Genomic DNA, 14,816 nt, shown 5'->3' with positions numbered 1-14,816 from the left:
AACACCTTTTTATACCACCCCAAACGCAAGTTCTCTGGGTGGTTTACAAAAAGAGAATTCGTTCAAGGTGTGGGATACACTTACTCTTATCTAGTCTTTACCACAGTTACACATCTAAGTGTACAAAATGCCTTTCTGGAGAGAGTTACTTTCCCCTCTAGCCCTGTTCTGCACATAGCATATGCTCAGAATTTTCATGAAGAGGACCTTAGAGGCAATTCAACATTCAGAAGCATGAGTCTGGATAGTGCTCTTAGTAGCAATCTGGAGTGTCATAGCCTTTAGTGTTGCCAGAATTTTATCATTTTAAAAATTAAGTTAGGTGTGGAGTAGTGGAGGGGAAGTCTCACATTAAAACATATGAATGCATAAATCTCTTTATTGAAAATGTTGCAATAGCACTGCATTACATATATTAAAGATTCATAGATTTGAAAGGTCACAGAATTTTGATAGGACAACACTGTTTTGAATATAGAACACAAACATTTCAGATATGCTCTGACAAGTATAATATTTATAAATGGAATATCCTGCAGGTAACAGTAGTGGAATATGTCAAATATCAAAAACCTTTTGCTTTCAACTAGCAAGTGACCTGTCATTGGTAAAACCATCTTTTACGAGGTTCCTGGTAGGTTTCCAAAGTGTTATGCTAATAGCTTATACATTACAGTGAAGGTCTGTCACAGAACTATGACGGTCAGAATACCCAGTGGGAAGAAATGTGAAAAGCGAAATGGCCAGCCGTGAACAAATGTCCTAGGACTTTTTTAAAAAACACATTTTTGTATTAATTTCATTTCTGCATATAAAACAAAACAAGAAATAAGTGTGCTTTCCCATAGAATTTTTTTAACCTGGGTCCAGCTGACCAGTCATATAACATAACATGGAGAGTATGGAGGAAATATAAACACAGTTCTTCAGTGGCTCAGACCTATTTCTCCAAATTGATCCTGACTAGTCCTAATTATTGCCACATTAACTGGAAGTAATGCAATCCTGAACGGGGCCCGGGAACGCCAGGTTACAGTCTAATTTGGGATAAGTACCATGTGAAAGCATCCTAAGGGATGACATACATAACAAGGCTGTTCTCACGGGCAGCCTAGCCCAGGCCTTTAGCCAGGGTTAAGGGCACAAGCATGTCTTTAACCTGACCAGGATCGTGTGTTTGCTTGGGCTACTTGCAGCCCAAGCAGACTCAGAGACGGGCACCTAGAGTGTCTGTCTGGCAGGGAAATCCCCCACCGCTTGCTGTATGGTGCATGGTGGGATTCCTGACCTCTAGAAAGTTGTGTGGCTCCTGAGAGAGCCGCTCATGCAGCCAAGCAGCACGGCCAGGAAGCAGCAGGAAGGACAAGGAGATCGTCTGAGGGGAAGGTAAATTCAGCACAGCCTTCCCCTGCCTGCCCTGCCAATGGTTGGTTGAATAGCCTTAGTGCATTTTTTTAATTAATTGGTGCTTTTTAAGTACAGAGGCAAAATCACCACTTTTAAAAAACATGAACCTTTAATTTTTTAAAAAAAGTTACAGTATTTCTAAGCTGTTCAAGAGAGCACAGCCTTATCTTTTCAATTATTTTTCTAACCAAAATTTTCTATAAGAGGCAATCAAAAGTGTTCCTGCTTCAAGTAACTTGCAGCTACTTAATTCTGTTTACTAAATTTGCCAAGCTGAGTTTGGATCCAGCAGCTGACATCCAGACTAATGGTACACACCAAGACACCAGCATTTTCTGTCAAGTGGGGGAGAAGAAGATTTTTGGCAGTCTCCATCCTCAGAAGTCACTTGTGCCTATCCTAAGAGTTGGAGGACCCTCAGGGGACACAGTTTTGGGAGGCATAGGTTACTACAGAGGGAAGGGGAGATTGCTGGAAATGGCACATCGGTGCACCATTAGTTTGGATGTCGGCCCCTGTTCTCAAGTACTGTGTCCTTCAACAAATGCATGCAAATGTCATTAACAAAAATGAGCAGAAAAGGGTGGGGGGGGATCTTTGTTATAAAAGCAGAAATCAACCTCTAAGTTCAAATTTAAGAGAATGTTCTTTAAAAGGGTGGCGGAGCGAGGGAGAATAAACTGGTTGGGCATGACACTGCCATAGTTTTATCTAACAAAAATGTTCAAGTACTTTGCACAGTACAATTTAAATTTTTATTTCTGACAACAATACAATTGACCAAAGTAGCTCATATGTACTTCCACAGGATCCTCCTTGATATCAGTTTCTCTCTCTCTCCCCCCAAGTATGTTTGATATTGATAATATGCACTGCCAATGCCATATCTCAAATCATCTAGAATTATGCATTCATGTTTCTGACAAAAAACAAGACCCCTAAAATAATTAGGGCAAAGCAACAAAGATGTTTCTTTTACAAAATTAAAAAAGCCAACAAAATATAAAAACAAAGAAACCAAATAATCACCAACACTTTACATCTGCTTAATCAATTATTTTTTTAGCACATTTTGAGATTTGAATTAAGGGAAAAAACATGCCTACATTTCATAAAAATGTACTATACACGCAATAAATAATGTTCCCTTTTTTTAAAAAAAATGCTCTCTAAGTGCTGTATACATTATTTCAAATGATGAATACCACTGTACTACCATATGCTGTAGAATTCAGTAGCACAACTTCTCCTCTTTTTGGTTTTCACTCAAGCAGAATAAAATACACATGGAATGTAATATGCAGGTCTATACTTTTCCACAGTATTCTTTCACAGTTACAGAAAATAATTAGACTGCTTTAAACAAATTCATGTATTGTAAATGCCTTCCACAAAATATCTTGCATCCATCCATAATGTAGGAACATTCCTAAGGTGGGAATAAGACATTAGCGAAGTCATTTTTGTAGTAGTTATCTTTCCAATTTTTGCCTTTAAAATCTTTTTGTTGTGTAGTCAGGCTCTGGTCTGATTTCAGGCAGGGGAAAAAGCAGGTTACATTGTGAGGCAGCCTACATTCCGATTTTCAACAAGTGCTCAGTAAACCCAAGTCCAGCTTTTTAAAGGTAGAGAGTATGTCACTCAAATGTCCACACTTCCACATCCTGTACAACAAAGTCTTCTTTTTTGGATAAGATGTCATTATTGAATGTACTGCAAGAGTTGCTCCGACCGTGATACAAATCAGCATCTAGCCATAAACCAAACCGGCCACTGAAAGGAAGAGGGGAAACAAAACACAAAACTTTTGAAAACCTTCCTTTGTTCAGCTGTAAAATTAAGCTGCTGGACCCAATGCAGCAACAATTAAGTACTTTTCATTTATTTTATCTCTGGAGTTTAACATGTGCCTGAGTTTATTTCCCAGTGAAATAAATAGGGCTCAGAAGTGTCTAACTGGCTGAACTGTGCCAGTTGATTTTTAACCAGAGCAGATGTCCCCTGATAATGCTGTCAACAAAAACGGGTAACATGCAAACATTCAAACAATAGTCTTTATTCAGATACATGCAAGTGCATCGTAGGCTGCACCTGCTGTGATCACAGTTCTGAACTCACTGGACAAAGACAAATATTTTTCTCTCTTTTCTTTTTTGCCTGGGTTATTTAATTGAAAGAACATGATCCATAGCAACTATATGTGCACAGACAATATCCGTTTACACAGCCAAAGTTTTTGTTTCATCACTTCTGATAGCTCATTTTTAAAATGGGACAAGCTGATTTTTAAACCGAAGTGCAGTTTGTTTCTTCAGTAACAGAAGCAGCTGCGCACACAATTCTCACCAATATATCAATACGTTTAAACTTAACAACTTACTCTCCACCTCCGAGTTCTAATGAGGTTACATCTCCATTGATAAAATAGGTGTTCTCTCCACTCCACTTAAAAACCTATGAAAAGAAGGAACAAATGTCAGTACTGTCACACTGATAAAGATGCTTGCAGCTACATTATGAATGACATTACCAACATGTCAAGAGGAGGGAAAACTGTAAACACAGCTTTATCCATTAGCATCTGATGAACTCAATTCATGCTCTGTTTAATATAAAAAGATCTTCTTAGGCCTAAATATTATTTAAAAGTAGCAATATATTTTACAGTGTTCCCATGTGCCCCTCTGTCCTGACTGTTCTCCAAGTTTTATTTGCCAATATCATGCAAACCAATTTCCAGATTGACAAGTTACTGCTGCTGTTCTCAGGCCTTTTGGATCTTCTCTCTCCCACCCACAATTGCTCACTCAACAGCTATGTAAGAAACTTGGGTTGAAATGCTATGCCCTCTTATCTGGGCATAAGCACTTTTGCACACAGTGGGACTTACTTCCAAGTAAACATGCTCAGGATGGCATTAGAGATCACTGTCATATAATGGCCATCCCAGACTGATTGACTGATGCCTAGACTAGCGAACCACCTGCACAATGAACAAAGTTGGGCTAGTGCAGGAAGACTGCATAGCTGCGCATAGTCACAGGGATTCTCAAACTGCATTTCTGAGCAAAGTTCCAAGCAAAACATATGGAGGGTGCCATTTTGTTGCGCTAGTACTACATTAGTCACTAATCACTAGCAAGTCCTGGACTTAGTACAACTAGTTAGCCCAACAGCATTACACAATTACCTTTTTAGTCTGAGTGTCAGCCTCTATCTATCTATCTATCTATCTATCTATCTATCTATCTATCTATCTAATTATTTCTCTTAACCGCCCACCATGGAGATGCGTGTCTTCGGGGCAGAACTCTCGCGTGGAACTCTCGCAACATGCTGCGAGAATTCCCAGCAAAGACAGGAGCAAGGACGGAGAAAGTGGGGCCCGAATGGGAAGGAGCCGCAAGAGGGAAGCAGCGGGCCTAGACGTGATGGGGACGCGGCAGCAGAACCAGCTGCGGTGGTGAGGTGGCAGTGGTTTCGGGCCTGGCAGTGGTGGTGGGGTGAGGAGGCAGCTGGGCCTCCAGGAAAAGGCGATGGCCCAGGAAGGGATGGGCCAGCTTTGAAGCCGGCCAGAAACCACGGGCAGGGAGCGGGGAGAAGGACCAGACCAGGCAGGAAACGCTGGCCCCAAATACCGCACAGATGTTCTGTGCGGGGTCGGCTAGTTTTATATATTTCTGTCTTAATCTACTTCAGGAAACTAAATCAGTGGCTTACTATGAACGCCTTTTGGGGAATCTCCCATTCAGATACATACAGAGCCCATTTAGCTTTACCAGAACTTCTTACCACCATTGTTTTGGCCCATTCAATAATATATCCAGAAGTTATAAAGGTAAAGTAAAGTGTGCTGTTGAGTCTGTGTCGACTCCTGGCGCCCACAGAGCCCTGTGGTTGTCTTTGGCAGAATACAGGAGGGGTTTACCATTGCCATTTCCCACACAATATGAGATGATGCCTTTCAGCATCTTCCTATATCGCTGCTGCCCGATATAGTACCAGCGGGGATTGGAACTGGCCACCTCTGGCTTGCTAGTCAAGTCATTTCTATGCTGTGCCATTAGGTGGCGCTAGAAGTTATAAAGACAGTTTCAAATACACCTCCAAATTTCCAATTTTTGTGCAGATTTTTTAAAAAAATCTCATTTGTAAGTCTCAGTAATATAAAGTAAATATACTGGGTAAGTAACTGTCCCCAACACACTATACCTTGAAAAGAGGATTAAATGTATAAAGGAAAGTTTCTCCTGTGCCATAATAGTGGTCGCTAAACTTGAAAGGATGGGTTGCATAAGCTCCAAATATCTGTAAGAAAAAGAAAGAAAGTTGCTATGTTGAAGGAAAGGATTTTTCCAAATCAATGTCAATTTTTGAAAAATTCTTGTGCTAAACATTCTTGTTATGGCCAATCTACTTGACACACACTGCTGAAAACCCTGATATTCTGATGCAAAGTGACCACAAGTCAAACGGTGGAGAAAGACACATACAGGGCTTATTCTGCTGAGTCAGCAGGGCCTGAGAGCCTTTGCTTCTCCAGCTTCCTTTGTACACACATAGCAGCAGCCCCACAAAAATGGAGAAGCTCAGTCACTGCTCTTCACCCTATATATTGTCAGTCCAATACATCTTGACTACACATAACATTTTTCATGCAAGTGAAATATTAATAGTATTCCAAATTGTTCATGCAGATAGAGAGATATTGCCAGTGAGCAGAGCAGTGTCATCAAGGAGGTAGCCATTCAATGCTTATTGTGCTATAACATATTTTTTTTAAGGTACTCAGAACAACTGCACTTTCCACATTCGGGTTGACTGAAATCATATTTGTCACCAAAAAAGGCAAAGTTTAGTTAGAGCTGCAGCCTATAGTTCTACTCTTCATGCATAACACATAATCTAGTCTGCTGATATTTTGATTTGTACTGCCCTCAACATACTTGAAGCAAGTGACATATATAACCATTTATACTCACACCTTGAACTTTCAGCAAAGAGACAGTGAACAAGTGAAATGCATTATGCCTAACCTGGTTGTCCATGTCTTTGATGACAAGGAGGACTGGACTATCAAGAGAAGCTGATTTACGATACAGAGTTTTCAAGCTGGTTCCATGTTCCTGTGTACTGTACACAAGCCTCCACGGATATCCCTGAACTCTTGCTGGTAGGCGCTGGGCAAGCTAGAAAGTGAAAAAGACATTCATCGTTTAGAATACACATTCTTTATTCCAGATGTATCACTGGACATTTATACTGCCCAGTATAAGAACTGAATGGTTTAACCCATAATCAGAGTTATACTTTTATACAGCACATACAGCCTGGGTGAAGAGCACAGAATGGAATTTGCTCTCTTCCCAATCCCATCTATAGAAAATGGAAATGGCTACTAACCAATGAGTTTATAATCCAGTGCTTCTACAGACAGGACAGCAGGTAAAGGAGAAGGAAACTGATAAAAAGCTGTGTTGACAAATAGCAAATAAGCCACTCAGATCGGGTAAATCTACAATGGTCTGAGAAAAGCTATGCAGCAGTGGGTTTGAGAAATGGGTTCTCGCACAGAGAAGAACAAGTAGAAGGAAGGGGGGAGGAAGAAGAAGAGACAAAAAAGCAGAAGAGCCTGTTAACTGAGCAATGATTCTCTTTATTTAGCAGGGGGAGAGCAACTGGTTCTATGCATCCCCAGCGGCTGGTGTCTATCTTATGTTTCTTTTTTAGATTGTGAGCCATTGGGAACCATTTTATTTTGTTTGTTTGATTAATTAATTTATTTATATCTATGCAAACTGCTTTGGGAACTTTTGTTGAAAAGCAATATATAAATATTTGTCTTATTCATATAAGCTGTGGCTGACATCCACTCGTGAACAGCCACACTGCAATTTATGGGACAAGTTAGTCCTTAATTCCTATTATTTGAAATGGACTGCTAATGAATAGTTTAGCCTGGATGTCAACCAGTGTCTGCCCCAGTGGTTTTTCATAGAGTCTTCTGTTAGCATTGTCCCATAACAGTAACAGCAGACTCCAGACCACATCACACTAATTGTCTCCCCCTTGTGCACACCACTTTCTGGTTTTCATGTGCAAAGTCTTGCACCTCATAAAAGAGGTCCAAGCACAATCTCACAATGTCTCTCTTCAACCATCAGGGCTTTTCCAGTCCTTCCTTCTTGCTGAAGCCTTTTGCACACACACCCCCTTGAGGGTCCTGAGGGTCACAGGCCTGCCTGGTATGGCATACAATGCCATGGGGGGAGTGGGCTGGAAATCGGAGAAGTTCCTTCTGGGCTATTTAGACCCCAGCTTATGACATCTCATACTGAGAAGGAGATGGCAATGGTAAACCCCTCTTGTATTCTACCAAAGCCAACCACATGGCTCTGTGGTCGCCAGGAGTTGACACTGACTCGACGGCACAACTTTAGTTTTATGACTTCTAGCAAAAACTAAAAGCCATGGTACAGTGTTCCAAAGAACTGGACACTCCATTAAGTGGATAACTATCAAGGCCTATGTTGAAACCAAAGTTATTTAGAGGATGAGGAAAAAGAAAGAAGAAAACAAAAAGTGGCGTGAGAACCATAAGTTAGGACCAAATTTACCTGCTCTATGTGCATATTTTCTAACAGCACACTCTGGTTTTTTAAGACGGGTAAAGTATCATCATATTCTTCTTCACAATAGCTACAAATGCTCTTTCGACGTTTTGCCTCTTCCACAGTAATGATCTATGAAAAGAACACAGAGTTTTGTTTTATTTATTTACTTAAAATCAAATGCATACCACTTTGGTATGAATTGGTTGCTTCAGATTCTAAGACCAGGGGTGCCTACAGCAGATCAACACCTTATGGAGCAAAGGTTACATGGAGGAAGACTGAGGAACAGCAAAATAAATGTATTCCTACAACATTCACAAAACAGTAAAAATATGTATTCATTCATATCCCAACATGTACTGGGATACCTGGAGGCAATGCAGAGAAGGAGAGCTATCGTATATTTTATTTCCTAATTTGTAATGCTCCCAGCCTGCAGCCTTGTGCTCGGGGATGGGTCTTTGTCCTACGCCTCCTACACCCCAAGCGCAGTCCCAAGGAGGGCCCCGACTGGTTGGGGCTGAGCAGAGGGAAGGAACGCGCACTGTTCAAGCGGCTTCCTCACTTCCTCTGCCTTTTCCAGTGCGGCCGGCTTTATTGACCTGTTACCATCAGCGAACTGTGTGAAGCAGACTCCACCCACTTGCAGTGTGGGCCTAAATAACATCTCAACTAAATAAAATCTCAACTAAAAGACTGACAATACAGAAATGCTAGGTAATATGCATTAGTAAATAACTGCTATACATTAGGACAGATTATTAAAGACAGAACCATAAAACAAAATATAGAACTATCTAATTCAATGCCCGAAGACAAGTATGATCTTTTAAGAGACCTAACTGTTTTTGAATCTATGATTTCTAGAAGTGCTTCAAGGGATTTTTGAGTAATTTATATAAAGTGATTACAGCCTGGATATAAAAAAGGTACTGTATAAAACAACAGGAACTGGGAAGAGTCATTGCTAAACAGATCTGGACTAAATTTGTTCTAAAGTATCTATACACACACACACACACACACACACACACACACACACACACACACACACACTTATCTTTCTATGGTATCTGACACCAATATGACTATGTCATATATATCCAATAGTTCCAGACATATATTGGGAGGTATGGGACCTCTCAAGCAGACCTGATTTGGAATCTGGAAGCATCTGGAAGCATGACAAAATAATTCTTAATAGGCAGTTAATTCTAGAAATGACAGATTATGCTTTACTGTTGGACCCAATGGTATAATATTTGAGTATTTAACATCTATTGCACCTCAAGAGGATTGGGAACTGGTTGTCATTTATTAACTGTTGTAAGACTCATATGGAAAAAGCCCCAAATTCTAGGTAGTCAGGAATACATATTTAGGGTACTGATTAAGTGGTCAAATGAATTAAAACAGTAAGAGGAGAATACCAATTGGACAAATTGTTCCAAACTTGAAATATATGCCAACATTCTGATAACGAAGTATGGGTAACGCATGAGAAGTATCAGTGCTGCTGCTGAGTTCCAGACAGAAACTCGTCAGGAACTCTTGAACGACTGGCACTCGTATTGGGGCAGAGAAGGAATTTCAGCAATCCCCCTCAGAAGTGCTGCCACAAGGGTCATATTGAGCACTTCCAGGGGAAGAGGACGTTGTCAAAATTTGAGTCAAACCTATCAGCAGCACCAGCACTGGAACTTCTCATGTAGCACTCCATTAGTCAGGATGTCCGCTGCAAAATTACAGAAATGGAAATATCTTGGAAATCTTCTAGTCTAGGGTAAGATAAAGTGTGCCGTCAAGTCGATTTCAACTCCTGGCACCCACAGAGCCCAGTGGTTTTCTTTGGTAGGATACAGAGCGGTTTACCGTTGCCTCCTCCCACGCAGTATGAGATGATGCCTTTTGGCATCTTCCTGTCTTGCTGCTGCCTGATATAGTACCAGCGGGATTTGAACCAGCCAGCTTCTGCTTGTTAGTCAAGCATTTCCCTGCTGCGCCACTAAAGGTGAACCACTACAGAATACCTGGCAGACAGCTGTCTGGCCTCCGTTTGAAAATCTTTAGTGAAAGACACTCCACCATTGTATGAGGCAAATTGTTCATGGGAAATTCCTCCTAATGTCTATTCTGGATTGGCTTCCTTGTGATTTCAACCCACTGATTCTAGTCCTGCCCTCAGGAACAACAGAGAACAAGTCTGTCCTTCCTCTATATGACAGCCCTCCAAATATTTGAAGGCTATCTCCCCTTCCTTCTCACTCTTCTCAAAACATACTGAGCTCCTTTAACTGTCCCTCATGGGACTTGGCTAGCCATTAACTTTCAGCTCACTGGCCAGAGGGTCTTCTGTATGCTTTCCCACCAACCCCGCTCCTTGCCCGGGTCCTTCGGAGAGTAAAATTCAAGGTGCAAGTCATCCTTGTGGCTCTGTTCTGGCCAAAAAAGACCCTGGTTTGTCAGATCTCACCAACCTGGCCACAACCGGATGCTACCGGTCACAGAGCCCTTCTTCAACAGGGCTCAGTGTGTCATCAAGTTAGTTGCCTGGAAACTGAATGGTGCCTCCTATACCTCCAGCATAGCATAGTGGTTAGAGTGTTGGACTAGGACCGAGAAGACCCAGGTTTGAATCCCCATTCAACCATTAAACTCACTGGGTGAGTCTGGGCCAGTCACGTATCTCTCAACCTAACCTCTCTCACAGGGTTGTTGTAAGGATAAAAATAAGCATGTATACCACTCTAAGCTCCTCAGAGGAAGAGCAAGATATAAATATAAACAAACAAACAAACTGTAGCTTTGTCCTTTCCTGGAACAAAATGGAACAAGACACAGCCCACTCTAAGAAAGACTTGATATTAATCAATACTTCACTCCTTCATTATTGGAACAACAAGATCTAAAGTTATAACTTAGTTATTTGTATAGTAAGAACATAAATATTTCACTTGTTTTATTTTTTTATTATTATTATTTCTAGGTTTCTAACTTTGTGAAAAATTGTATTTTTATGTTAGGACTCACTATGTGTTCAACACACTGATTTATATTCTACATTTTATAATTTATTTTGGAATGCTCTGCTGTACTGAAGTGTCACAGAAGGAAAAAATTAGAATTAAAAAATCTCAACTGTGTTTAGGCACATGCTTATGTGCAGTACTCATACCTTTTTTGAGAAATAAAGATTCTAGCTTTCTTAGATCCATTTGAAGATGCAATTCACATAAGTGAGGCAAGAAGAAAAATAAGCAAGCAAGGAAGCAAAAAAACCCAACACCAATATATTTGTTTAAAGTTCTCTTGATTTCTAAAACTATTCACCAATATTTTCAAGAATAAATGCCACAATACCAAATTAAGTCTCCTAAAATAAGTGCAGCTTGCTCTGCCAACTGTGGCACTGCATCTCCCAAAAGTGATTTGCAAATTTTAATTACAACTAAACTTCCAGTATGATCCATGATACTGAACACATTTGTTAACCTCAATTATCTTATATAATTCTCTATCCAAATTTCTGATTCTGCATACCCTCACATCTCTTTTGGATAAACGCATCTGTCCTAGGCTATAATGTGTGTGTGTGGGGGGGGGGGAGTGAAAAGTAGTCTCAGATTTCTATAGCTTTCATTTGGTGAAAAAATTCAACCTACCTGCACAAAGGGTTCCTCATCATGGTTGGCATAGTATATTATCTGAAAACTCAGGGATATTTGCCGACCTCTCATTCTTAGGATTTTACTTCCCTGCCTCAACTGTCAATTCTGATTCTTTCCACACCACAAATGAAGCTGCTGCTCTCTAGCCCATGCTGTTAATGATAGCTGCCAGCAGGCAAGTAGTTTATATACTTCCTCGTAGCATTCAGTTTCGTTTTTTCCAGTGAAGGTTGGGAGGGGGTGGGGAGGGAGGGCATGCGCGCGCGCAAACACACACACACACACTGCCTTGGGGAAAAACTGTAGGAGGTAGTCTGCAGATTACAGAATTGTAACAAAAAAGATCCGATTCCCAGAAACAGCATGTGGCGTCCCTTTCAAAGCCCACTTCTCTACTGCTTGTCCAAACTTGCAAGCATTACTCAGCTGGCACAAGAAAATGCCACTTTCCAGAAGTGTAGGTTTGGGGGAAAATTCTTTTGCTTATGGGGTGTGGTTGTAAAACCATGTGCTAACACACTGATTAACGTCAGCGTAGAGACAGAAGAGTGAAGTTTGAATGAACTTTTGTTCTTCTCTTCTCTTTCTAAATTGTATGTTTGATTATGGCTCTCTGTGTGTTTTACTAACACACACACACACACACACACACACACACACACACACACACACCCCAGTTTATCAACTGACAGTATTTGGCTCAGTAACTGCCCCATGTGCCTAGATGCTCTGCAATGGTACTGGATCGGAAGAGTGATGCTTAGGATGTTCGAAAGATTCAGCACCTAAAGAGAGTGTGCCATACTGACCTTATCATAACCACCTCCTAGGCCACCTACACCAAAATGGTGCCTTCTGTCTTGTTAAAGCCCTTTCCCCAAACACTGTGGACCTGATCAACACCCCTTCACATAGCTTCTATTTAAGGGAGAGAGAAAGCACATCAGCTCTAACGGAACACTTAATATTAAAAAGTCTGAGATGCAACCCAAAAGAGTTGTTTTAGTTAGAACTTCCAAGATCTTATCCTCTCTAATAAAACGCTTGGTGTCCGTCCGTGGACGGGCACCAAGCGTGTGTTCGTGCCTCCCTGCCCTGTTCTGCGCCTGCGCGAAGCGCAGGCGCAGAACAGGGCAAGGGAGACACGCTTGCTGGTACCAGGGAAAAAGCAGGAAAACACCAACGAGGAAAACGAGCCAGAAACACGAGCACCGGGAAAACGAACACCAACAAGGCCACCGGGAAAACGAGGACCAACCAGCAGGACCTGAACGAGACAAACCCCGAAGCAAACTCCGGGGGCCGAGTGGAGGCTGTTCCGAAAAAGCCTGACAGGGAGAATGCTGCCCCCGCCGCCGCCGCCAAACTCCCAGCCTCCCTCCCAACTTCCAAAACCACCTTACCCTGTCCCATGTAAGCTGGATGATGAAATACCGGCATTGAAGAGGAAGTGAGGAGCACGCAGGCAGAGCTCCTCTCTCTGCACAGACTCTGCCCGAACTGCCGCTTTGGGCGGAAAGGACGCAAGAGGCGTCCTTTCCGTCCAAAGCGCCAGTTCAGAAAGAGGCATTGCAGAGAGAGAAGCACTGCTTGCAATCTTCTCTCTCCCTCTTCTATGCCAGTTTTCCTTCAGCCAGCTGAAAAGGGCCAGGGTGAGGTGGTCACTGAAGCTGGGAGGAAGGGTGGGAGTTTCGCTGCAACGGCGGGGGCAGCTTTAACCCTTTCAGGCTTTAACGGAACAGCCTCCGCTCGGCCCCCGGAGTATGGTCCCTGTCTCCCCGGTGCCGTCTCTGTCGCTCCTGCTCTCTTTCCCCCACCGCCTCGCCCCCCCCGATCAGAACCACAACAACATAAAAGTAACACTAAGCACTACAACAGCCACAAAAAGTAACACAAAGCACAACACACTACATTAATTTAAAAAATAAAAAACTGAGGCAGTGGCCACAAGCGAGACCAGCACACTCCCCCCCCCAACAGCACAGCATAAAAACCCCCACCCACACACACACATACACACACACAATGCATGAAAAGAGGGAGAATAGTCTAGCACCCGTTATTCTAACGGGCTTAAAAACACTAGTATAAAATAAATAACCAAACTCAAATGTCTGGGTTACGCGCGTATTATGCGAATATACATGTATTAATCTGGGTAAAGATGCTAGGTTTCTGGGTTGCAATGGCCGATTCCAGCTAATGTGTATCACCCTCCTGGTGGTGCAGAGAGGCAAGTGTTCTCAGTATGGGGAACTCTGCCTGCCATTTGCACTGCCGAGGAGGGCATTTCTACAGAACCAGAGCCCTTGGGGACACTGAGAAGCTGTGAAGGGGACCATCTGGGAACTGTAGTTCTTCCCAATGCTTTCCCATCCCCTTCATGCCTTTCCAGTGTGGCCAGGGGCTCCATAGAAAAGCCTGCCCGGGTGCTGTAACACAGCTCCCTGGGCTTAGAGAAGCCCATCCAAGGTTCTGAAGTGTGGTCAGTAGCACTGAGTATGTGTTTGTTAAAGCTGCAAGTAGACACCATTAGTGAGGATGTCAGTCATTATTATCTACATTTAAGGGTTGGGCAGGGAGAGGGCTTAAGAGAAAATTCTTGGGTAGAACATGGGTTGCAGTGGAATTATAGCACAATTTGCTGGAGAAGTGAGTCATGATGAAAATGTCAAAATTGGTTGGGGTAGGATGTGGGGGAGACGACCAACATAACTGGGCAAAGGGGCACCTGTAAAAGGGGTCACACTTAGCAGGGGGGAAAGAAATCCCTATCCATCCCAGCATAGCATACCTTCAGTGGCTGTTGCTGGTGTCGCCCTTGTTTTCTTTTTAGTTTGAGAGTCACTTTGGGACCTTTGTTTTTTTTTTTTTTTTTGGCTATATAAGCCACTGTTAAAAATGCTTTGCAGAAAAGCTAACACCACCACCAACACCACCACAGTCTATAGGAGGAATGAGTTGTGATCATAGAGGTAGGCGAAACATGTGAACAGCAGATATGCTTATGGGGGGGGGCAGTGCATATGTTGTACATTTAAATATTTCCTATGTTATCTACATATGTGAACAGTGTGACATGTGCTTAATGTACTCATTTTTTCAGTAACATGTAACACTAGTAAGA

At 42.1% G+C, this 14,816-nt stretch overlaps 1 protein-coding gene across 4 annotated transcripts in view; it reads right to left on the bottom strand.

Annotated features, from left to right (window-relative positions):
* Window positions 1-361: 361 nt before the first annotated feature.
* Window positions 362-14,816, bottom strand: part of NCOA7 (nuclear receptor coactivator 7) — a 131,231-nt gene continuing 116,776 nt past the window's right edge. For 3 of the 4 annotated variants that reach the window (XM_053285257.1, XM_053285273.1, XM_053285264.1), the window contains exons 12-16: window positions 8,025-8,150; window positions 6,444-6,596; window positions 5,620-5,715; window positions 3,788-3,861; window positions 362-3,180 (exon numbers count right to left, since the gene is read on the bottom strand). In XM_053285257.1, coding sequence (XP_053141232.1) covers window positions 3,045-3,180; window positions 3,788-3,861; window positions 5,620-5,715; window positions 6,444-6,596; window positions 8,025-8,150 — 585 coding nt within the window. In that variant the 3' untranslated portion in view covers window positions 362-3,044. Of the gene's footprint in view, window positions 3,181-3,787; window positions 3,862-5,619; window positions 5,716-6,443; window positions 6,597-8,024; window positions 8,151-11,683; window positions 11,836-14,816 lie in introns of those variants that run through there. The other variant, XM_053285280.1, reaches the window with a different exon arrangement.

This window comes from Hemicordylus capensis, chromosome 1, assembly GCF_027244095.1.
Source record: "Hemicordylus capensis ecotype Gifberg chromosome 1, rHemCap1.1.pri, whole genome shotgun sequence".
Classification (NCBI taxonomy): Eukaryota; Metazoa; Chordata; class Lepidosauria; order Squamata; family Cordylidae; genus Hemicordylus; species Hemicordylus capensis.
This window is presented reverse-complemented; position numbering and strand designations above follow the sequence as displayed.